Source organism: Molossus molossus, unplaced genomic scaffold (genome assembly GCF_014108415.1).
Source record: "Molossus molossus isolate mMolMol1 unplaced genomic scaffold, mMolMol1.p scaffold_m16_p_14, whole genome shotgun sequence".
NCBI lineage: Eukaryota > Metazoa > Chordata > Mammalia > Chiroptera > Molossidae > Molossus > Molossus molossus.
The window spans coordinates 28,575,490-28,601,724 of NW_023425349.1; the positions used below are offsets into that span (position 1 = coordinate 28,575,490).

The 26,235-nt window shown below is 43.2% G+C and overlaps 1 protein-coding gene across 2 annotated transcripts in view; it reads right to left on the reverse strand.

Annotated features, from left to right (window-relative positions):
* The window catches only part of PLPPR1 (phospholipid phosphatase related 1), a 235,355-nt gene that overhangs the window by 35,069 nt on the left and 174,051 nt on the right, over positions 1-26,235 (reverse strand). For both annotated transcript variants that reach the window (XM_036261184.1, XM_036261185.1), the window contains exon 3: positions 9,696-9,884. In XM_036261184.1, the coding sequence (XP_036117077.1) occupies positions 9,696-9,884 (189 nt within the window). The remainder of the gene's footprint in view (positions 1-9,695; positions 9,885-26,235) is intronic.

A 26,235-nucleotide genomic window follows, 5' to 3' on the forward strand; every position in this document is an offset into this window, starting at 1 on the left:
TTACTGAACACACATAGGGTTCTACTTCTCTGTCCCTTGGGTCCTACAGTCTCATATGGGCCTGATTCTGCTGGGAGAAAGGGAGTGGGAGGGTTCTACTTGCTCAGGGGAAGGGGTCTCCTTTTTGCCAGGCCTCCAGCCCACACTGGATGCCATTTTGCACAGTGTGTTGGATTTATGACTGGTTTTGGCAATGGCTGGGTTCCCCCATCTGTATCTTTGCCACACACATTCTGCCTCTATCTACCACTCCGTTCAGAGAGCAGCTGGGACTCGCCACGTGTTCAGCGCTGGCTGCCCTATTACGGCCTTTCTGACTGTCAGCTACCAAGCATCGTGTCACTCACAGCAAACGAGGGTACCCTCTGCTGAGCAACCATCAGGCCACACTCTGGATCTGGCAGTGAGTGAACTGCTAATGCAGTCCATGAGTGCGATTCTCATCCCCCGCTACGCCGGCTGCAATCCCCAGGGACAGGAGACATCTAGAGAACAGGAAATATGCACTAAGTAATGAGGATAACTATTCTATCTTGATAAAGTTGTCTTTAAAATATGGAAACCCAAATGGCAAATAAATAAACAAATAACCCTGGGATGTACTGTATCGGTTTGGTGTGCTATCTTTTAGACTTCATTTCTTCACAGTGTTTTATTGGAGATCTTATAATAGATAAATAAGTGATATAAATGCAAAATATTTAGAAAACAGTATTTAGATTTAAAAATATAAACAGTCTGCAGGAAAAAGTAGGTACTGTAAGATGTACTATAATTTCACAGTGTAAGGGGGATTCACTGCATGTTGTCAATTAAAAGGACATCTAGAATTCCTGGAATATATGTTTTAGGTTCACACACACGCTAGTTGAAGCTCTGATGATTGGCAATGTCAAAGTCAGTGCTATTTCCTGAATGTGGGCTGTGACGTTGAAATCCCAGCTTCCTTCCATCTTGATGTGTGACTTTGGGCAAGTAATTAAATCTTTTTGAGCTTCACTCCCCCCCACCCCCCCTTTTTTTTTAATCCTCACCCAAGGACATTTTTTGCATTTATCTTCAGATAGAGTGAGAGGGAGAGAGGGCAGAAGAGAGAAACATTGATGTGAGAGAGACACATCGACTGGTCGCCACCCACATGACCTCAACCAGGGCTGGGGACAAACTGCACCCGGGGTACGTGCCCTTAGTAGGAACTGAACCCTGGCCTCTCTGGTCCGCGGGCCAATGCTCTAACCACTGAGCAAAACTGGCACTGAGCCAAACCGGCAGGGCTCACTTTTTCCCTGTTTTTCATGATCTAGAACATGAGGGTAATAACTATTAGAAAATTGTTGAGTATTAAAAATGTACATTAAAGCCTCTATAGGTGCTCAAAGAATGTTTGTTGCCCCTATTTGTCTATCTAGGCAAGTACGTCTGTTGGAATTGATTTTTAAAATACCCTTGTCCCTAGTCCTGGAGTGAGGGTCCAGGGTGTGACTCCAGCTCTGCCCTGCTCCACCCAGGAGTTTGGTCTTGGGCCAGTCGCTTGACCTCTCTGGGCCTCACTTTTTCAATCGGTCAATCTGTCAGTTTCTTGTCTGTTGGGCTTGAAGACCTCTCTCTCAAGTAGATTTCCAGCTCCAGCATCTTTGCCTTTATGACAGCTGACAAGAGAGGCTGATTGAGGGAAACTGAAATCGCATCACGGGGCTTCAGTCTCTGTCCCGTGGGTTAAGCTCCCCGGGCCCAGTGTGGTGTCTTGCAATGCTTCTTTCCCCTAAAGCGAAGTGGACACGGCCTGCTCCAGTCATCCATCTCCTGATGCCACTGTCTCGTGGGTTCCTGAAGAACTGCAGAGGCTGGCAGCCCCTCACTGGGTTTTGCTTGAGCAAGAGGAGTGGGTTCTTTCCACACGTCCCAGTGTGGGTGTCCAAGTCACTTCAGGGACCTCAGTCCCAGGGTGTTTAGATGCTTCCAATAGTCTCCATGAGCATGCCCAAGGAAGGCAGACATGGTTTTTGCTGTAGGTTTTGTTTCAAAGTGATGCAGGAGATTTTGAACATATAGACTATGTTGCCAGTCCTGCCTGCTAGTATCTCCGTACTCTGTTTTAATTTGTCCTAATGAGTGTCGTTGGCCAACCAGGCCTGCAGAGAGGGTCTGGTCCTCTCAGTTGCTCAGTATGGTTGGTTCAAGAGCTCTTGACTTCTGCTTATCGCACCTAAGTGTAAACAAAGGAATTCAGCTCCAGACGCTTCTTGTGCCTTTCAAAGCTCAAGGCCTTCGATAGAATCAAGGTCACGGGATGATGGATGGCATTTTGAAAATCGTTCAGCAACTGGGATAATAAGTGTCTCATTGATTGCAGCCCAAGGGCTGCATCTGCCCATTCAGAAGGCCGTTTTAAATTCACACTTGTTATAAACTGTAGCACCATGGTGATATGCTACATTTCCAAAGCACAGTGGTCTCTTATGCCTTTTTTTCTGGACAGTGGATGCAAGAGAAATGAGAATTTAAAACGAGTTGGCTAAAATACCGCTCTCAATAAAAATAAAATGTGAGCACCAAAGAAATTGATCATCATGTCTTTTTTAGGCAAATAACAGTCTTTTGAAGAAATGAATTATCAAAGCTCCTTAACACAGTCACCTAGTCACCAACAGTTAGGAGGGGTATCTCAAAGCAGATTTCTGGGGAACAATGTCAGGGCGGAAAACACCTGTGAAGGAGCTGGGAGCCTCATCTGCAGCAGGAACTGAAAACAGGGAAACTGATATTTTTCCTTTAAGTTTTTTTTTTTTTTAAATCCTCACCCGAGGATATTTTTCCATTTATCTACAGGTAGAGTGGGAGGGAGGGGGAGAGAGAGAGAGAAACATCGATGTGAGACAGACCAAACTGCAACCGAGGTACACAACCTTGCCTGGAATCGAACCCACGACTCTTTGGTCTGAGGGCCAACACTCTAACCGCTGAGCCGAATCAGCCAGGGCTTCCTTTAAGTTTTTAAAAAGCCCACTTAAATCTTTCCCAGAAGAAATTGTACATTGAACATTGGCAACAAAGAAAATGTGCTCGTGGTAAAAAGAAATAGTCATGCGATCGTGTACAATAGGAAAAAAGATGTGAATTATGAAGTCTTAAAAGGGGTTTCAACAGAGGAGATTGCTCAGAGCCTGGAAGAGGCGGGTTATGGGCCGGACAAGGTCCTACAATGGCTCCTTGCTTCAGCAGCTGCGTCCCTCACCAGCCAGCGAACAGACTTGCATTTATTGAGAGCCCACTCTGTGATCCTCGGCGTGCTTTGGGCTTTTATGTTCACTGTAAGAGCTTACAGCCCAGAAACCCCCTACTTGAAGATTCACAACTTCCTCCAAATGGTGCCGTTCTATCAAACTGTGCTTGTCTCTTCCTTCCCTGGGAGCTGGTAGGTGAGTCCTGCTGCGTGTGCACCTGCTCGCACACGGCGCGCTGCTCCAGTTCTCTCGGGCTGGGCGGCAAGTGTGCTGCTGCTTCAGTACTAAATACTTCCCGGCTAGTTTGTTGTGAGGCCCAGAAAAAGGTTTAATAGCCATTTCTCATGCCCTGTGGCACTGGAGCTGAGATACAATAAGGGTAAATCAGATTCTCTGTGCAGTTAAATCCTCTCATCTAAAAGGCTCTCTGTCTTTGTTTATTGAGGAGACCCGAGGACAGGAGTGAGCCGGGCTTTCCAGGTCGGTCAGAGTGCACCTTGTGGATTTCTTGGCAGCGTGGGCCACCACTTACAGCTACAGGCTCTGGACACAATACATTCCCCAAGCGCTAACCTTTCCTGCAGATCTGGGACAGCAGGGGCCTGTCCCTGTGCAGCCGATCCATGTGGTCTTGCCTCAACATGATGCTGACCTCGTCTGACACCAAAGCCCCAAAGGAGAAACCGGAAACGACAGGCCAAACACACATGGTCGTTCCCTGGCGCCTCTCTTGTGCGTCCCTGCAGTTTGAAGAGGGGTGCTAATGCCCATCCACGGAGACACACAGCAGTTTCCTATGGCTCACGTGCTTGAGAATGCAGAGAAAGCCATGGGCTAGTCTAGTTCGGGCTACTTTTTTGAAAATCGCCACTAGTTAGTGCCGCATGAGTTACCCCAGAGGAGTCTTGCCTCCTTTGGACTCCAGGGAAAAGAGGAAATGGGTTTAAGGAGGAATAATAAATGAAAACAAAGAACCAAAACAAAAAGCTACAAGTCTATGAAACACTTGAGTAGGTACAGCTGTGTAAAATTAAATTCCAGAAAGTAAGTCGGGACCTGGGGATTGGGAATCTGACTTTTGGCGCCTACCAACCTGAACGTCCTTTTTCTAGCTCTCATGAAATATTAGAAATGGAAAGGGCTCAGAGAGCATTTAGTCCAACCCCTTTTTTTATTTGCAGGTGAGAAATTGAACCCATCGAGGGAACATGACATACGGTTACTGGAGGCAAAGCCATGCTTGGGGCGCCTGCCTCACTTGTCGGATCAACCCCGAGCAGGACAGCTTCGCCAGGTGAAGAGGAGGAAGGGCGCCTCAGAAGCAGGGCCTGTGCTGAGTTAGACTCCTGGGATCTGTGTCCCATGGCCTGACAGAGCTGCCTGTAGACGAGCCATCCCTCCCTAGGATGGCTCAGAAGAAATGAACACGGCTCCTTGCTCCCAGGCAATGTCCCTGAGCATCAGGAGAGTTCTGCTTTCTGTCCTGATGCTGCTCACTTATTTTCAGATCTTGGAGGACGATCAAGCACCATCAGCAGGGTTCAAAGGCCACATGGCTCTCTGCCATGAACCCATCCGCTGTAATCAGCCCTGGTTCCCAGCAAGGCCCCTCATTCAGGACGAAAATAAAAGTGGAACCAATATCTGCCCAGTCACGTACAGAACTAGCAGGGACCCTCAGGAAACCATTTGACCTAGCTAAGTCTCGATGTTTTCAACTCAAATACGAAGGGAATTGGACCATATACTTTCTCTATGTTCGTTGGGATGTCTCTTTCCTATTTCACTGGCATGTTGCAAGGATAAATGAGGCAGGGCTGCAGAATATAAGTAAATTAAAAGAAGTCATTCTAGCCCTGGCCGGTTTGGCTCAGCGGTTAGAGCGTCGGCCTGCGGTCCCGAGAGACCCGGGTTCGGTTCCCACTAAGGGCATGTACCTCGGTTGCAGTTTGACCCCAGTCCTGGTCGGTTGTGCGGGTGGCAGCCACTCGGTGTGTCCCTTTCACATCGATGTTTCTCTCTCTCTCTGTTCCTCTCTCTCCCTCCCACTCTACCTGAACAAAAAAAAAAAAAAAAAAGAAGTCATTCTATCACCGTAACGTATGGACTCTCTCATAGCACATGTCTTGGGGGTCTGCCAGTATTCTCGGTCACATTTTCACCAGAAGAGAAGGAAGAGGAAGTATGAATCAGGTTTCATACTTGAGAGCTGGAACAGAGGGGCAGGTTCTTAATGCTCAGTTCACTGTCCATTGACCATACCGCTCGGCCTCCCATCAGAGCATTCGGCCTCCATGTCGGTTGGTGTCATTTGGGGCAAGGAATCAATGAAAGAGATATGATCAAAATGTGTACCTGGAGAAGAGTTTCTGCTGAAAAACTTAGTGTGAAAGAGCTATACAGTTTGCCTAGAGAGAAGAGAAAATTCTTCACAAAGTTCTGTTTTTGTATTTTTGTTTTTTGGCCACGTGTGTCTTTGTTTTTGAGAATTGCCATTTTTAAGTCGAACGAAAGACTGGTCATTTCATAATTATCACCAGAAGAACTGGGGTATACAATTTGTTTTAAGAATGTATCTTTCGATTTGAAAAGAATATGCATTCATGTAGAATTGGAAAGAAATATATAAAAATATTAAAGAGAATAAAAAAATTAACTGTACCCTTAGCACTCAGAGATAATCACTGTAAATTTTTAGTTTATTTCTGACTAGTCTTTTTATATATAATTATATATTTGGGAGTCTACTTACAACATACACAAGGTTCTTTTTCAGAGGTCTGTTAAATATTCAGACCCATAGACAACCACATCCTACATTTGGCCTTGGTCCCCTTGGAAAGAACAATAGCTTGCCAACAGGGCAGCATCACATGCTCCTCTTTAGCACGTGCCCTTGCCACGGTCCAGCAGAGCATCACAGCTCAGGTGTAAGGAGTTCAAGACATGTAAGAGGGTGCAGAAGCCATCCTGGCTGAAAAGCCTCATGCCCCATAGGAGCCAATAGAAGCAACTCCATGGGCACTGCTTCCAAGGTCTCAAAATGGACATGCCAATCACTGCATGTACAAGCCAGAGCATGGTACCTCCTTGGACAATGATAGTTCTGTGAGTCCAGATGCGATTCACCAATTAGGGCTTAGTTTTGCCTAGTAACATAAACATATATCATCTTCTTCTTTTTCTAGGAAACAGAGCCAGAAAATTGAGAGAAGCTCAGATTCTCTTGGAAAAAGGGAAAAAGGTTCCCCTCGTAATGCTATACACAATTTTTAGACTTTAAACAATCTTAACAATAAATCATAAGCATGTTTAATTGCTATTAAAGGTGTTTCAAAAACATGACTGACCCATGATGTACTTACACAATCCTAATATTGTATATTTAGCTAGTTCCAAGTTTTTACTGATTTAAACTATTGCTGAGATGAAAATCCTTAACAGATAAATCTTTGTATTTATTTAAAACTCTGGTTACTTCCTTAACATAAATTTAGGAAATAGAATTATTGGTTGTGTTTGAAGTTTATAAAACTCTTAATACATCTTTGTCAAGCTGCTCTTCAGGAAGAAAACATCAGTTTACACTTTGACAAGAATTGTTTTAAAAAAGCATCTGCACCTTGAACAACATGGGCTATTTCTTTAAAACGTTTGTCAATTTTGCCCTGGCTGGTTTGGCTCAGCGGTTAGAGCGTCGGCCTGTGGTCCAGAGAGACCCGTGTTCGGTTCCAGCTAAGGGCATGTACCTTGGTTGCAGTTTGTCCCCGGCCCTGGTTGGGATGTGCGGGTGGCAACTACTCGATGTGTCCCTTTCACGTCGATGTTTCTCTCTCTCTCTCTCTCTCTCTCTCTTCCTCTCTCTCTCTCTTCCTCTCTCTCCCTCCCACTCTATCTGAACAAAAAAACAAAAAAAATGTCCTCGGGTGAGGATAAAAAAAACCAAAAAACATTTGTCATTTTTACATGGGAAAAATGCTGTATTTTTTAAAATTACTTTTCTTTGATAATTGATGAGCTTAGAAAGCTTTATGTGCACACAGTCAATATATTGTCTCTTCTTGCCTTCTCCCATTTTTACTTTGGGAAGTTCATCTTTTTAAGTACTAAGGATATTTACATTTCAATCTCACATGCTGCAAACTTTTTTACAGGTTTCATTTACTTTTTCTTTTGATAAAGAAATGCTTGTTTTTAGGTAGACAAATCTGTCAGTCCTTTTCTATATGCTTGTATCAACACATCTAAGTGACATTGCTGTTACCGTTGAGGGTGCTTTGTGGGTGTACATGTAGATTTTCTAAGTGTTAGGGATCCATATTTTTCTCACTTTGTAATGTGCATTTAGAAGCTTTCTGTGTTTAGGCTCTGGAACATCTTATATAGTTATGGATTTTCTATTTCTTGAAAGTTTGAAGGAATTTATACTATAGTTACATGTCCCAGTAGTATTTTGTGAGGTAAATTTTAGACATGTTTAAATATTTATTCTATTGTTGTTCATCTAGCTAGCTTTTTACATTTTTAAGGCATTGTTAGTTAATTATCTTGTCATGGAATATTATCAATTTTATTGAGATATAAGCATTTATTGACACAGAATTGTATATACAACTTAAATAAAAATGCGGGGTAGACTTTTAAAGGTATATGTGTTTTTGCTTATACATATTTTATTCCTTAACTTTTGTTACTTTTATCTTTCTTATATTAGACTAGCAAGGAGGTTGTACATTTTACTTTTCAAATAATCAACTCCTGATTTGATCAATTCTATTATTTTCTGATTCACTACTTTTTTTATTCATAATTTTAAAAATCTGTTTTCCTTCCTTTTCTTTGTTGTTGTTGTTTTTAACAGAAAAAATCTCTATCATTACAATTAGTAATTACAGGAGAACCTAGGTGATGCTATTTCCTAGGTCTGGGAAGAAGAGAGGAAAATATTTTAGTAAGTCAGTGGATCACTGGGAGTTTCATGTCTGAATATATGAGGTGCTTTCTCTTATTCCCCGGCTGGTGAGAAAGAGTGCGTGAGGTGACGGCAGAGGGGTGCAGAGGTCAGCCTTCCTCGAGAGAGGGCGCATCTCCCTCCCTCTGAAGAGGAGGTTACCCGGGTTTCAGTAGAATCTCACTGTCTTCAGGTAAGGAAGTTGGTCTGTGACCCTGCAAAGGACAAAGAACAGCTTCCAGCCAGGTTCTTTCCCCACTTCTAACCACTTAGTACATGCTAGACACAGAGCTAAGTCACGTGTTTCAATCATGTAAGTGTCGAGACATGAAATAGTCACATTACCCCCACTTTAATGGGGGCGGGGGGTGGAGAGTGACTCACCTAAAGTCACACAGCCAGGACATGAATCTAGTATGTGTGAGGGCAAAGCTTATGCTATTAACCACTCTGATACACCATGTTTTATCAGCGCTGACCTTAATCCTCACAGCACAGTCTTATCATTTAAGGGGGAGCTTGTCGAGCCTACGATCAACGATCAGAAAGACCATAAAGCATTATGATTCCTATGTCCACATTGCCTGTCAAAAGGCTATTTCGTTTCTCATCCTAAAGCAAGCAAAAAAATTTACTTTGCTGAATGTCTGAGCAATCGGTATATTCCTCAGCCCACAGGTAAGTGTTTCTATTACTGCCCAACAAACGAGGCGAGAAGGGAGAACTGGGGAGACATCTACTGGAAGAAAAGGGGGGAGATGATCATGAGATTACATCCCAGACAATCTGACCTAGTAGCATGTTTAGACACAGAAATGTTTATTTAAAAACCCTCACAAAGTCATTTTTAAAATTAAAAGGTCTAAGTGTTAAATCAGATAATCCAGATATGTGAGCTTTATGCTTTGAAACAGTCTCCCTGGAGGGGATTGTCTGGCCTTGTCTTTTGGCCTCATGAGAGAAAGGAAGGAACCAAATGAAGGTAAAGTGACAACTTAATTGAATGTGATGTAATGTGAACAGAACCAGAGCATCAAGAATGAATCCTAGCAAACTTCAGGCCAAGCGATTTCTCTCATCTCTGGAAGTTCAATCAAAACAGCAGGAGAGACAGGCCCCTGGGGATTCTACCCCACTTGGATTTGAGGCTTTATATCAACACTGGCATTTACATTCAAGACCTCTCCTTAATACACAGGACCCGCTGTTTATTTTTCAAGAGCGCAGTAGCTGTTCTTAACACATTAGCCAACAGCGCCTGTTGATTTATGACATTCACACATGCTTAAAAATGTTTATATATATATAGTTAAATTCAGATACCAAAAAGCCACTTCTAAAAGAAAAGATCCATTTCAGGAGCTTTTCTTCAGCGCTCACTCCCTCTGTTTGGGCTGAAACAGGACACCCCTGACAAGGCTGCAGCTGAATGCCCAGGGAGAGAGGGAAGAGGAGAAAAGGCAGACAGGAATGTTGTTTAGTATCTGACAACAAAGCAGGAAGTCTATTTCTGTACTTACAATAGCAGTTGGGGTGGCAGCCAGCACACAATAGAGCACCAGAGGGGTGATGAAGCTTTCTTCCTCTGTCCCCGGGTAAGGCTTCATTAAGTCTCCGTCCTGACAGAAGAATCCTTGGATATGCACCTGAAAAGTGTCAGTGCATTCGAAGTAGTAGGCAAGCAGCACTGTCCCGGCCATGATGACAAGCTGAAAATACAGCATGGCCACACAGAGACATTAGCAGGGCTTTGGAGCAGCGCTCGCCCCTCAGAGCACAGTCCCTCCATCACCCCGGCAGCTCTCCTGGTATTGGTACTGGCGAGTGTGTGCGCGCCTGGCTCGGCACGCTCTGGGCGCAGGGAGTGTGCGCTCGCTCGTCTGCCTCGGAACATCTGTTATCTAAACCTTCCAGCACACAATGCACAGCTCCCATGTGAGGGGCACAGCACAGCAAAGCTCACAGAGAGCCCAGCCTCTGCTGCACCCTCTCAGAGAAGGCACGGGAGCCAAGGCGGGATTTCCACTCAGGGCAGAGGTGAAAAGTCAAAGGGCAGAGGCATCAGAATGGGCAAGGTGTAGATGTGAGATCTGTTCATGAGAAATCTCGTAAACGATGAGAGCTAGACTTACCTTATTATAAACAACACAGGCAGGTAAATTATGAAGGAATGAACGAATGAATAAATGAATGAATGAACAAACAGGAAAGCCAAAGTCTAGAATTTAGCTTTAGGTAAAGGGAACTTTTTAGAACCACACCCTAAATTATTGTCAGGGATGAAATCTGTGCAGGTATGCTACAATCACTTATAGTTTTTATCCTTTTCCAAAAAGCTTTTGCCTTTATTCCGAAATGCTTTCCCCAGTAAATCCAGGACTCTGCTGATGATCACATCTTCCCATAGACTTGCATCTTTTGTAAGATTAGACATAAAAAGGGATTCAATTACCCTTTAGTTTTGACTGAGAAATGTCCCAGATACTCACCAAGGTTTCGATGTTGCCTTTAATAGATATAAGGAGTTGAGGGGATATGAAAATGTCAATATTATTTTTCTCGTTAGTATTTGGGAGAAACCAAAGGCCAAGAAAGGATGATAATAAAGGTGAATAGAAAACACCTCTAAGTTAGGAATTTACAGAAAATCAAGCTGGGAGAGATCCTGGAGAGCTTCTGGTCTGACATCATCTCAGAATAGAAAACTGAGACCCAGCAAGAAGGACTGACCACTGATAAACCAACAGGTAAACTAGCCAAGCACTTAGCCTGAACGTCAGCGAAGCAGGGAAACTCAGATGGAGAGAGAATATTTTTAAGTATTGACTTACTTAAAAGTATCAATGTAATCACTATGGAGTAAAAACCAGAACTTGGGAAGATATCCTGGTCCATCGTTTATGGCTTCAAATTATTTTCATTTAGAAGTGCACATGGGGCAGTAGGGGGAAACCATCCTCTTTGGGGGCTTCAGGAAGTCTAAAGTTCTTACTCCAGCCCTGGAAGGACCAACCCAAGGTTATGACTAGGTGGTGTTAAAGCCAGACTAGAAATACACACTTTCCAATCCCCAGGGGAAATGGCACCCTATACAGAAGAGTGGAGAGTTATGGGGCAGCAAAGTAGGTTAACCCTAACTCAGTAAGTTACAGTCTAGCATTTTTACTCATTTTCCTATTTTTGCCACAATATTGAAGCAGAGCCTTAAACTCTGTCCCCCTCTACCCCACTCTCTGGAACCAGGCACAGCCTCTATTTTTTATTTTATCTCCACCATTCCTCATTACCATAGCCAGAAGCATCATTTTCTTAAGGGTCATTTGGATTAAGAATCCTCCCCGATTCTTCCCTTTTCCCTATTTCAATTCCTTTCCTGTCTGGCTCAGAAGGCTTGGGTATCTTCAGCTGTAGTGGGTCTTAAGCACACACTCCTAACCACCCTGCTATACAGGTCTCCACCTTTGGCCACATTTATCACCACCTTTCTTTATCCCCAGGTAGGCCACAAATGGTTCTTTCCTTCCACTGTCCCTCACGCAGGACTTGAGTTTATAAAGTCAAGGCCATGAAGTTTCTGTTTCTTTGGTGTATGACTGTTCAAGTGAATTGACCTGAGGGGAAGGAACCTAGCCAGCTGACCTGAGGGATTTGGAGCTGAGATGACATCAGGATTCCAGTAGTTTTGGGGCTCTGCCTCTGGGGCTGTCTGTCTCCTGCACAGGGCTGATCTAGAATTTCTGTGTGTCTGTGTGGCTGGAGACACATTTGTCCCTCTCTTGGCATCATCAGCCCTTGGAAGATATATGCTTGGAGAAAGGCAGGATCTATGAGGGCTTTTTAGACAAAACAAAAACAAAAATAGCATTGAGCTTCCTGTACTAAGAAAGAGCATTATATTTCTGTGCCTCTGTACTACCACTTTCATTTAAAATAGGGAAAGGTGGTTGGCCAGTGTGGCTCAGTAATTGAGCATCGACCCATGCACCAAGAGGTCGCCAGTTCGATTCCTGGTCAGAACACATGCCCAGGTTGTGGGCCAAATCCCCAGCGGGAAGCATGCAGGAGGTAGCCAATCAACGTTCTCTTTCATCAGTGTTTCTTTCTCTCTCTCCCTCTCCCTTCTTCTCTCTCTAAAATCAATAAAGGAAAAAAAATAGGGAAAGGTGGAAATGAAGTAAGCAAAAGTTAAAACATATATATACACACATACACAGGTGGGGTGTGTGTGTATATATATATATATGTGTCAAAGAACCAATAGAAAAGAGAATAGAAGCTTTTAGAACACAGAACTGTCTTAATGTCAAACACATCAAAATCAACAATAACAATAACAGAAGAGCCCAGGTCATATGCCTAAATTTGAGATTTTGAATAGCTGCTTGACCAATTTAACACTGAAAGCAGCATCCAGAGAGAAATGAATGAATGAGTGAATGAATCAATCAATTAATTTCAGGGCACAAAGAAAGGAACAGGGAAGATTGGAGACTCAGGGAGGTAGAGGCAGGTGGGGAACTTGGACAGCCTATGGGACAGAACTGACCCATTGGCATGTGTCCCCTTCCTGTGCTCCTCCATGAGCAGCCATTTTCAAGCAATCCTACACTCCCTGGAGAGCCCCCAACAATGTCAGTTAGAGATGCATAGATGCAAAAATAGCACAACTCGCCCTGCCCAGGTTGTCTCAGCAGTTAGAGCGTCGGCCTGCGGTCCAGAGAGACCCGGGTTCGGTTCCCGCTAAGGGCATGTACTTCGGTTGCAGTTTGTCCCCGGCCCTGGTTGGTTGTGCGGATGGCAGCCACTCGATGTGTCCCTTTCACGTCAATGTTTCTCTCTCTCTCTCTCTCCCTCTCTCTCCCTGCTACTCTGTCTGAACAAAAAATAGAAAAATGTCCTCAGGTGAGGATAAAAAAAAGATAGCACAACTCAGATCTTGAATTCTTTTCTGTGATCATTCTCTTGTGACCATATATCAAAAAGAAGCTTATGCATTTGCTGCAGGAACAGAAACACCACACTGATTCCGCTTCCAGGAGCAGAGAGGTCTGCCTCGCTGCACTGGCAACACCGCGCAATGAGCCGTCAGCGTCCTCCCTTCCTCCCGGCCTGGGCCCTGGTTCATCACTGTCTGGGTTTATACCACCGGTGCCAGCTGGCACACTGGACGTCGCTGTTGCCTTCTCCAGCCATTAGGAATGCATGAGGGGAGGCCATAATGTAGGTGTCACGCGAGCAGATGGCGAGGCTGTGCTGCACCCAGCGCTGGTGGAAGGGCTGGAGATGTCAGCATGAGAGGAGCAGCCATGCTGCGGGGGGTAATGAGCTGCAAGGAGCTCCCGTACCAGGGACTTTCCCCAGCTGTCTCTCTAAGAATGACATCCGATATACCCTCTATATGAACATGCCTTGCTTTCTGATCATTCCACAAGGATTCAGAAGGCAGGAACCACTGATATTTGAAATGCAGCCTCTCAAGGTTGAGACTACTGTGTTTCTACCCTGGCCCTTTGCTGATTAGAGAAAAAATAAATGTCACAAACAGTGAGAAGTGGGAAGGTCGCAAAGCTGAGGGAAGAGGCTGAGATGACAAGAACATTTTCCTTCAGTTTGTAAAGTCTGGAGCAGTTGCGGACCACTAATTTATATGACCTGATGCTGCTGAGAGCAGGGAACAGGCAATGGTGGTACGGACTCATCTGGGCGAGTGCGTGAGTGTGTGTGTGTATGAGTGTGTCGGTGTGTCCAGGAGGCGAGGGCAGACACATGTCTGGAATGAGAGGGCTGGTATCTGCTCTGGAGTATAAGGGACTATTTCACACTGGGGAATCCTAGTCACCAACCACCTCAGTGTGCCCAAATTGAGGAGTTTCCTGGGGTATGAAACCTAAGTATTAAAACAAAGGTCCTGAATAAGTTGGGCACTTCATTCCTCTACCTGAGACAGTAAATTTCCTTCCGTAAAGAGGTTTCTTATTATGGTTTGGCCAGGAGCTATCAAGACCAATGCAAATTTATCAGTCAACCAATGACTGTTCATGGGAGATGCCTCTGAGTTCAGTCCCAAACTGAGTGATTCTGCTGCTAAGTGCTGTCAAGGTGAGGAATTCTCAGATGCACTCTCTAACCTCAAGCAATTTATGATCTAGTTGGGGAGGGCTCACCAACACAGGAAACAGACAGTGATCTGTACGTTGCTGATCCCAAGTTGAGGGTCATACATGACTGCACATGTCCAGTGACCTGGTGGGGAGGAGGGTTGACAGCGGAGGACAAGGGAAGAAGCTATCACACGAAGGAGAAGGGAGTACAAGGGAATGGAGAGGGCCGCGTGGTGTCTGTTTAGATGTCAATCTTGACCCAGACCCAGGGGCATATGTTCAAATTCACAGAGAGAGGGGCTAAAGCAAACACAGGGCGGAGCACTACATCAGAGCTTAGATGGTAAGACTTAGCATGGTTGTGACACAGAAATGGCATTTCGGTGAGGACTCCAAGGAACAGCACACTTTCAGGATGTGCATGGTTTTCAGAATTGAGAAAGAGCACGCTGGGCACTAATGTCAGTAGCTGCACCTAAGGGCTAAAGCGGGAACCCTTAAATGATATTGATGTAGGTGGGAACCAGTAGCAGGCTGGAGGGGAAACAGTGAAAAAACTGAGCAAGCCCTGTGAGCCCTCACTGGGGACCCTTAGAAATACATATAACCCTTTGAGAGGGCCTGGAGGTTCTCCATAAGCAACAGAGGAAAGAGCCAAGAGGGAGGAGGAGGAGAAGATGCTGATGGTAAGGGTGATGACGTGTATATACTATGCATACATCCCAAGAACTGTTTTAAACATATTAAATTAACTCTTCATCTGTCCAACCACCCTGTATGGTAGGTATAGTATTACTTCCATTTTAAAGATGAGGAAACAGTTGCACAGAGAGGTGACATGAATTGCAAAGGACACACAGCTCGGAGAGGTGAACGTGATGTATTTATCAAACCTAGGAGGCCTGAGGAAAACGGGTTACAAGTATAAGTCAGCATAATATTAAGGGTAAAGCTAGTCTTGGACTTTATGCAAATGTCTCCTAGTGTCAGTTTCCCTTCTGCATGAAGGTCAATAACCACTTTGTCATAATGATGCTCTGAGCCATGCTCATATACTCTACTTTTGTTCCAAAAAAAAGTTCTATCAACTCCATCAAAGAGAGAAAGCCACCCTCAGTGAAAAGCTGGAACAGAAGAAGAAAGGAAAAAAGTACAGTGATATAACATGGAGACAGAAATCACACCGTTGAGTATACATTGACTAGCAGTCAACACAATAAGGAAAGGGTGGTCAGTTATTTTATTGTCCCAAGAATACTTCAGATCTACTCTCGTAACAAATACTTAACTGCATCATATGTTATTGTTGACTCCAGGTACAGTGTTTATTGTATAGTGATTTCTAGAGCTTACTCATCTTGCTTAAGTGAAACTTTATGACCTTTGTGAGTAACTCTCCATTTCTCCCCCAGACCTGCTTCTTTTAATTAACAGGCAATTCAGCTATCATTAAAACGACATCCTCTTGTGAAAGCTGAGAAACTTACAATAGACCAGTGCAGGTATGAGAATGAGTCAGCTCTTCTGTAAAAAGGACCAAAGGTGTAGCCGGAGGCCAGGAGCAATCCTAGGAAGGCACCACCATTTACAGACCAGGAAGAGGAAACGGAACAGGAATAGCTAGGGAAAGAATGGTCAGAAACAGGAGAAAGTAGTGTTTTTAAACACGAAGAAAGAAGAGAGGCGAGGGAGGAACTGCCAGCCAACCCCCACTTTTACCTCAAAGCCACGTAAAAAAGCATTAAAAAGAACAAGCATATAGATATCAAAAAATAAGAGAAAGGACTGAACACCTAGTGCCCAGCATTATGCTAAGCATTTTACAAACATCATCTCATTAGGCTTGCTACAGGTTTGAAGCATAAAAGAGTGGTTAAGTGGCAGCAGGGGTTCAAATCCTGGCTCCAACTTCCAGTCAAGATGGCGGGTAGGTAAACACAGTATCGCATCCTCCCACAACCACATCAAAGTTACAACTAAACTACAGAACAACCGTCATTCAAAACCGCCTGAAATCAAGCTGAATGAAAGTCCTACAACTACGGAATTAAAGCAGCAGCCGCATCCAGACTGGTAGGAGGGCGGAGGGGATGGGCTGGTCCCACACCCACGTGTGGTGGATAAAAATCAGGAGGACACCTCGGCTGGGAAGGTCCTTCCTGAGGACTGAGGGGTCCCCGTCCCACACCAGGCGCCCCGCTCAGGGTTCCAGTGCCAGGAAGAGAAGTCCCCATAACTTCTGGCTGGAAAAACCAGTGGGAACTGAGGCTCAGGGAGGCTGAAGCGGCTGGAGCCCCAGGCAGCTCCTTAAAGGGCCCGTGCACGGACTTATCGGACTCTCTCCCTCTAAGCTTGGAGGGGAGGCAGCTTGAGGGGCACCAGAGACATACAGGGAAGAACTGAGCTGTTTGGCACTGGAGCAAGGGCTGGAGAGGGGGCTTTCTCTGGGACAAACGTGCTGTGGGAGGCCTTTGTTCCTTTGGTGAGCCCTTCCCTGGGGCAGCAGACAGAAGCCATATCTGAGACTCCAGCAACCTGGCTCACACTGGTAGCCTCGCCCTGCTGACTCCCTGAGGCCCCGCCCCACCCAACTTTCAGGCCCACCCAAGCTGTTGCCAGTTGCTTAACCATAGGATTGGCCTGTCTTGGATCTTGCTTCAGGTTTTCCAAAATCTTTCAAACAAGCAGCATCTGGTCTCAGATAGCCCCATACCTCTTGCTAAGTAATACACTGAAACAAACACAGAGAGGCAGCCAAAATGAGGAGACAAAGAAACAGGTCCCAAATGAAAGAACAGAACAAAACCCCAAGAATAGAACTAAGCAAAATGGAGATAAGCAACCTAACAGATGCTGAGTTCAAAATACTGCTTATAAGGATGCTCAATGAACTTAGTGAGAACCTCAGTGAACTTAGTGAGGGCCTCAAGAGCTTAAAAAAGGACCAGTCAGAAATGATGGATTCACAGTCAGAAATGAAGGAGGCATTAACTGAAATAAAGAATAATTTACACAGATTCAATAGTAGAGTATGTAAATCCAAGAAGCAAACCATCGATTTGAAATATAAGGAAGCAAAAAACGCCCCATCAGAACAGCAAAAAGAAAAAAGAATCCAAAAAAATGAGGATAGTGTAAGGAGCCTCTGGGACAACTTCAAGTGTGCCAACATTGGCACCTTGGGGGTGCCAGAAGGAGAAGAGAGAGAACAAGAAATTGAAAACCTGTTTGAAACAATAATGGCAGAAAACGTTCCTAACTTGGTGAAGGAAACAGACATACAAGTCCAGGAAGCACAGAGAGTCCCAAACAAGATGAACCCCAAGAGGTCCACACCAAGACACATCATCATCAAAATGCAAAAGGTTCAAGACAAAGAGAGAATCTTAAAAGCAGCAAGAGAAAAGCAGTTAGTTACCTGCAAGGGAGTTCCCATAAGGTTGTCAGCTGATTCCTCAAAAGAAACTTTGCAGGCCAGAAGGGAGTGGCAAGAAATATTCAGAGTGATGAAAAGCAAGAACCTACAACCAAGATTACTCTATCCTGCAAAGCTGTCATTTAGAATCAATGGCCATATAAAGACTTTCCCAGACAAGGAAAAGCTAAAGGAGTTCATCACCACCAAACCATTATTATATGAAATGTTGAAGGGTCTTTTTGAAGAAAAAGATAAAATATATGAACAAACCAAATGGCAATGAATACATATCTATCAACAATGGAATCTACAAACAAAATGAACAGGCAGAACAGAAACATTCTCATAGATACAGAGAACATTTTGTTGGTTGCCACATGGGAGGGGGGTGGGGGGAATGGGTGAAAAAGGTGAAGGGATTAAGAAGTACAAATTCATTGCTAGACTGACAAACCTCAAAGGGAAAGGGGTTGGGGGGTGGGAAGAAATAAACCAAAGAACTTATATGCATAACCAATGGACACAGACAATAGTGTGGGAAAAGGCGGGAGGGGTGTGGCAGAGGTGAGGAGGGGGTCAAAGGGGGCAAAAATGAGGAACATCTGTAATACATTCAACAATAAAGATTAGAAAAAAAAAAAAAAATTCTGGCTCCACCATTCACTCTTCACCTGGATAAGTTTTCTTCTTTTTTGGTGGTACGTGCTCCTAGCAGGAACTGAACCTGGGACTCTCTGCAGGCCGACGCTCAACCGCTGAGCCAAACTGGCCAGGGCTGGATAAATTTTTTTTAAATGAGGTTAACTCATTACATTACAGGGTGGCATGAGTATCGTGTAAGATAACACATTTCAAGTTACATAGTTGGTTATGTGGTCAGTCAATGAGAGTCATTATCATTTCTTTGGGATTGCTTTGATATCTGTCTCTCCCACATGAAGGCCCCAGTAAATCCAAAGATCATGTTGTTTTGTTAACGGTTGTTATTTGTTGTTCAGTTTGTTAACTGAATACCCCCAATGTCTGCATCTAGTAGGCATTTAGTAAATATTAGTGTAATGACTGAAAAATCTCATTCTGTCACGTTCTCATACCCATATAAGGGATGAATAGCCAAAAGCAGATTTAGGTGGTATAAATTCATACATTATTGGGATTTCCTTGAAGTTATGAACTTATTTTGGCCCACAGTCTAATTCTCCTTTATGCCAAAGGATGGTGACTTTATGCTTAGGGGACGTTGAACCAAGTCAATTTTCATTCTTCATTGCATTATAATGGGCAGAATTCTTTGCTGGCACCCCAAATTTCTGCCCCAGCTGTACATGCTTGGTGTGATCCTTCTTTCTGGGTGTCAGCAAGACCTATAAATATAAAGGGATGTCATTCCCTTGATTATGTTATATTCTATGGCAAAGACTTAGGAATTGTGCTGATGTAATTAAGGTTCCTAATCAGTTAACTCTGAGTTAATAAAAAGGGAGATTATCTTGTGTAGGCTTGACCTAATCAGCCAAGACCTTTAAACAAAGTCAAAGAAGTCAAATCATCAGAGACATTTCTGTTTGCATTGAAGAAACCAACTGCCACATTGTGGAGAAGACCACATGGCCAGGAATGGCAGGCCAACTCCAGGAGCTGAGGGTCTCAGTCCTACAGCTACATGGAACTATTTCTGCCATCAACCAGTGAACCTAGAAGAAGATCCTGAGCCTCAGATCAGATCACAGTCCCAATGGGCATCTTAACTTCCACCTAACCAGAGACTGAGCAGAGCATCCAGCTAACTCACACCGAGACTCCTGACCCACAGAAACTACGAGATAATGAGATTGTGTGGTTTTGAGTGGCTATGTTTGTGGCAATGTGTTACCGAGCATAGCAAACTAACGGAAGCCGAGAAGCTCTCAGGGATCTCTATGAGCAGGTCAGCCTCGTAGGTGCTGCTCTCACAGGGGCTCAGACGTGTACCTCCAATGCTTTCCCTGAATCCCCTTCAGAGGCAGGTGAACTTGGAGTTGGTATTTCAACACCAAGATCCTCTTTTATTATTTTTCTCTGTGGTCCCCTAACTTGAAACACGTTTATTTAGCAAGCTGCATCTGTTTACTTTGGAATAATTAACTTGATTCCTAATTTTAATGAAATAATTAGTTTTAAATTAAATGTAAGTGCAGCCATGCTGACGGGCATGAAATGAACACACTAAACAAACCCCAAATCAAAGAAATCAGATATTTTGTTATTTCTTATAGGTTTAACATAAATAAATGTACATTTTACTTCTACTCAAGCTCTTTGAAAGACAGAAAATAGCTCACTGGCCCTAGTAGTTGGCATCATTTGAGATGTTCATCCAGACCATGACTGTCTTTTCTTTGAGAACTGCACACTCGAACCCACAGTCATGCTTCTACCGCAAGATGATTCCCTGGCTGCAGCGCAGGAGGCTATGGGGAGATGACCGACTCAAGTCAGGCCCATGAGCTTCTCTGTTAAGAATCTGTAGCGAGATTCATGGAACTCTCTGTGTCTTTGTTGACAACATGAAGTTAGGACACATAAATCCAAGAGCTACAGAGCTGCCTTGTGTGGCCATCTGGAGAAGCCATGAACACTAAGAGACAGATATATAGAGAAAAAAACTAAAATGGATATACAAAGTCAGGAGACCAGGAGGTCTGGGGAGAAAGAACAATTTTGGTTCTGGTGGTTTTTCAGTTTCTCATTTTTGTTTATACTAAGCCAGTCGATGCTTGGGTTTCGTAGGATTCACTTTTACTTTTCTTTTAAAAATTCCTCTTTGGCTCCACATAATGCAATTAATTTTCTGTCCTATGAATCTAAAGAGCCACAGTCTTGACTGTGCTGTTCTTAGAGGATATAGTCCTTCAGGGCTCTGGAGCAACCTCTGCTCTAAATCTACACGTACTCTTATGTTCAACCGCCCAGAGCTCGGCTTCTTTGCAGGAATGAACATCACTGGCAAAGCTCCAAGACTAACAAGAGGGCTCGCTGAACGCCAGTCGTTAGACTCTGACACCAAAAGCATCACTCGCCCCTTGCAGATGAAGGGAGAAGGGTGTAGACGTGATCACAGCCGTTGCCATGCCATCCACTCCATCAAAAACACTAAAAACAACTTTGGAAATACAATGGCCCAAACATCCAGAATAGCTATCCCTTCTCAAAGGAATGAAGACTTGTGTCATTTCTGAAGGGTGAGACATATGCAGTAGACTTATTAAGTGAATAAGCATGTCCAAGGGGCTTTGAGTAGAACTAGGGGAGGAAATCTCATTAATCTGTAAGGCTGAGGCCTTCTTAATTTTTAAAGAGCCAGCTAAAGAAACTATACTTATACTATAATTTCAAAAGGAAATGTAATTTTCTTGCCGTCTTTAAAATTTCCTTCGTTAATAATCAAAAGAGGTTTCGGGTAGAAGAGATATGGATTTAATCAGCAGACATAGCCACTGGGTGAGCAAACCCTAACACCACAAGTGAACGCACATGCCTGGTGTTTGAATCATCATCATCGCAGTCTTTGCTTTCTCACTGAGCTCGGCACTGGCTTTGGGGAGACCAGTTCATCTTTCTGTCTAAAGAATGGCTTTCTAATTGTCCTAACAAGTCATTTTGAGCCTTGTGCCTACTCTGAAGAGAAAAGAAGACTTTGTTGTTACTTCCTTTGGCCTGTCCATGTTATAATAACCCCCACATTAAAATCCCAATGTCTGATGTTGCAAGTAAAAGTAACTTTACTTAAGAACGTCAACATTCTAATCCACTTAATCTTGGAAAAACGGGACAGACTAGGATTTCAGCCCAATAAAAGAAATGTGCCCAGTTATTACGGCTCCTCCGGAATGGGATTAAGTTCAGTGGGGCCCCATGGTATGTTTGAGCCTGTACTTTTCTTATTTGGGGGTGGGGGCAGGTAATGTGCTTTTCCTCACTAGGAATAGTTTGGTACAGGACACTGGTAGAGATGTTATAAGCAGAACCTGAAGGGGATGGACACTGCTAAGACGCACCGAGAGCTCCGGAGGCAGCTCCGGAGGCAGCTCCGAAGTCCTCGGGCACCTCGGCAGCACGGTCAGCTGTCTCCCTCCTGCGCTGCCACACTCCCTGGGAAAACCTACCTGACCCCAGCCCTTACGGTTCTGCATTGCCACCCCTGCTGTTCCCGTGTCCCCTCCACCCAGCTGTGAGGCCCTAGGGAAAGGACCCTTCAAACTTGTAACTCCAGTTTCGCATAATAGGGGTTTAAAAGGTATCAGTTGAATGAGTGGCTAAGATTCTACAGTTTACTTTACTCATAGCAGGTCTGGCCTCTGTTCAACAAACGTATAACCTGAAACTGTATAAGACATGTTATTAGCATATTGGTTAAAACAAAAATGTTGAATATAAATCAGCATGTTCTGAACAGAGATGTCTGGTATGCAAAATCTCTCTTTCTCTCTCTCTCTCTCTTTTTATTTTTTTGTAATCCTCATTCGAGAACATGTTTAGAGAGAGAAATAGAGAGAGAGAGAGAAACATCAATAGGTTCCCTTCCATATGTCTTCCATATGTGCCTTGACTGGGGATTGAACCTGCAACCTAGGCATGTGCCCCAACCGGGAATCAAACCAGCAGCCTTTCAGTGCACAGCACAACGCTCAAACAACTGAGCCAGACTTTTTTTTTTTTTTTTTTTTTAAGATTTTTTAATTGACTTTTAGAGAGAAAGGAAGGAAGAGGGAGGCAGAGAAACACCTATTCAAGAACGAAACATCAATCAGCTGCCTCCTGCATGCCCCCTACTGGAGATAGGAAATCAAGCCAGAAAACCAGGCATATATCCTGACCAGGAATCAAATCAGTGACCCTTCCATGCAACGGATGACACACAACCAACTAAGTCACACTGGTCAGGGCACAGAATTTTAATAGGTGCTTTGAAAAGAGAAAGGAAGAGAGGGAGATATGTGTTTTTTTTATTTTTTATATATTTTTTAAAAGCTGTATTTTGCTCTAAAAAATGAGGGAATGGGGGGAAAAGGGAGGGACACCTGTAATACTTTCAACAATAAAGATTTTAAAAAAGAATTAATTAAGAAAAATTTTAAATGAGAGATATTTTCATGGGCCTACTGCTTCATGGTTTTAAAAGGATAATGGATATATATAATCAGTTCTATTAAATATTAAGATCACACTGTTATCTCTTAAATAAAAATTATTGAGACTTCCTGTTTGTTATTTACAACATGAATCCATTTCTCATTATGAGCTTTTAATTATGGATCTATTTGTGGAAAAAGGGCACTATAAATGACTATGACTCTAAATTAGAATTAAAACAAATTAACACTGAATATTCTGCATACCATGTAGAACAAATGTCGAAGATTAAAACTGGAAAATAACTAAGAAAACAAGGTAGAGCTCCCTGTTTCCTTTAAAATAATTGTTAACAAAAGTACTTAAGATACTATTTTAATTTCCCTACCAGAAAGGAAATGATTCTTCTTTCTCCAAATGCATTGTTAAGTTTCCTGGGAATTAGGCAAATGGAAGAAAAGGAAAAACATTTTTCCATATCAACCAGTTTGTTCTTTTTAATTAAAACAGGTAAATCTCAGCATTGCAAAATATTTATATGTTCTCATTTTCCTTTAAAAATCACCAGGCAGGAATATTCTGTATTTCCCTTAAAATTACTGGGTACGTTGCCTCTGTAATAATGCCTCTCCCAAACACATTAGAAGATGCTGCGTAAATGATCACAGACCTGATCCTCCCGCAGACTTCCGGAGATTGTCAGCTCACAGGTGCTCAGATCTGCACCTGCTTCACTCTGGCTGCCTCTAAGCAAAGCCATTTATCCTAGTGAAAGCAACTGCATGAGCATCTAGGTTCATGCAGCTTGTCAGATGTTTCCCTCTGTGGGGGTAACATTTTGCCTCAGTGGAAATATTCCATATCTGTACTCTCAATATGGTAGCCACTAACCATGCATGTCTATCAAGCTCTTGAAATGTGGCGACTGAAACTGAAGAACTGATTTTTAAGTCTCATTTTACCATAATTTATTTAAATTTAAATAGCCACACAGGGCTAGTGGCAACATATGGGACAGTGCATGATGGTTTGTATTAGCAGGATTGTACTGTGAACTAAACATAAATGTGAACCTTTTTAAAAATTATAAAACACTCGCCCTGGCCGGTTTGGCTCAGCGGTTAGAGCGTCGGCCTGCGGTCCAGAGAGACCCGGGTTCGGTTCCCGCTAAGGGCACGTACCTCGGTTGCAGTTTGTCCCCGGCCCTGGTTGGTCGTGCGAGTGGCAGCCACTCGATGTGTCCCTTTCGCATCAATGTTTCTCTCTCTCTCTCTTCCTCTCTCTCCCTCCCACTCTACCTGAACAAAAATTGGTATAATGTCCTCGGGTGAGGATTAAAAAAAATATATATATATAAAACACTCTAATCCATAAAGTTATAAGCTGAAAAGCATATAAGAATTTAACTCACTAAAGATTAATCATTATTAACATGTAGTATGTATTTATTTTTCTAGACATTTTTCTCCCCATATAAATATATACAATCATAGGTAAATTTTAAAATATATAAAGTAGAATCACACTATCTATGCTGTTCCATAGCTTATATTCGTCTTAACATATTTTGACCATCTTCCTACATTAATAGAGATCTTTACAGTTACAGGAGGTAATATATTCCACTTTTTGTTAAGCCAGTCTCATAAAAAAATTTTTTTATTTATTAACTTTTTTTTTTTTTTTTTTTTAGTGTGAGAGAAAGAAAGAGAGAGAGAGAGGAACATCAGTTTTTGTCCCACTTATTGATACATACATTGGTTGATTCCTGCATGTGCCCTGACCAGGGATCAAACCCGCAACCTTGGCATAGCGGGATGATGCTCTAACCAACTGAGCTATCTGACCAGGGCCAGTCTCATTTTTGTCATTTCCTGCCAAGGACTTTTGATTGACACAGATGTGTTCAGGAACTGAGGGCTCCTTCTCAGGATGAATGACAAATAGGTGCAAACTCAAAAGGGGAGAGCTTTGCACTGCAGGCAGAAGTAGTTAACATTGTATTTATACAGCGTGGGGCCAAAGTGGGCTTACACATTATTCTTGTATTATTATTTATTAATTATTACATTTATTTTGCATATGAACAACTGTAAACCTACTTTTGACCTACCCAGTTGGGTCTTCAAATCTCTTTATACATGGTGCTCTAATCAATTGATTAGGATTGGGCCACCCCTGATGACATGATGAGTGCCACCTTTTCAGATACGTAGTGGGTCCTGAAATAGAATACCACAGGTTTTTCCTACATGCTAGAATGATTACTGTGCTCCTTCAAAGTATTACACATTCCTGAGACAAGAAAACTGGTTTCAAAATATCCTCTCCACAGGAGAGGCAATCTAGCATGGGCTCTGGCCAGATACTTGCTCATCAATGGCTTATTTTAATTTTGGAGGAAGCCAGTAGCTTCAGTGAAGATGGGTACCTCCTGCCCCGGGTAAGGCCCCAATTCTGTCATCTGATAGTATTGCTATATCATGGAGTTTGGTATGAAAATTGATGCAGCCCTGGCCAGTTTGGCTCAGCGGTTAGAGCGTTGGCCTGCGGACCAGAGTCCTGGGTTCGGTCTCCGCTAGGGCACATACCAAAAAAAAATAAATAAATAAGAGAAAATTGATGCAGACATGGTGATTCTACTACATTCAGAACACTGAATGGTGCAAAGATCCCCACCCCCCCATCTTCGGTTAAATTGTCCTCAAGCATATTTCACTAGGAAGATGTTCTTGCCCCACCCCCCACCCCAAACGATCCTAAGACTGCATCTCAATTTGAGTCTTCACTAGGGAGAGGATTTCTTTACCTTCGCTTTGAGAGGAGTTTCCAGCTATGTGGCCGACCACATAAACTCAGAGGTTGGAGTCATTTGAACAGTTTCATTTAGAGAAACAGATACTAAACACATACAGCATTTTGTTCTTATGTTCTCTGAAACTCGAACTAAGAACAGGAATAAAGCTGCTTGGAGATTTGAATTAGAGGAACAATTATTTTAATACACAAGGTAGAAAACAGGCTCCCAGAGCACATAATCTTCTGGCCCTTATGAAAAATTGTCACTCTGGATATCTATGCTTGTCTGGAGGTTCTGTAAGGTAATCTAAGCCTCCTTTTCTCACTTCCATACTCCAGGGTTGACTTCTATTCCTTTTGAAATGATTGTTCCATTTTAAAACTTTCTGAACATGGCACAATGCATAATCTGTGCCACTTAGCACTCTAAATACTCTGTCATTGTACTAGAGTTCTCATGATTGCGCATACCTTGTCCGTGGAAATTTATTCAATGAAATGTGAAGTTACTTTGGAAGATACATTTAGACAATTTGCTCTAAGCCAGGCTTGTTGAGCTGAAAAGGGTCAGGAACTTAGTTATATTCTCAGGAAGATCATAATTGTTCATCATCGGGTACCTTTTCATCC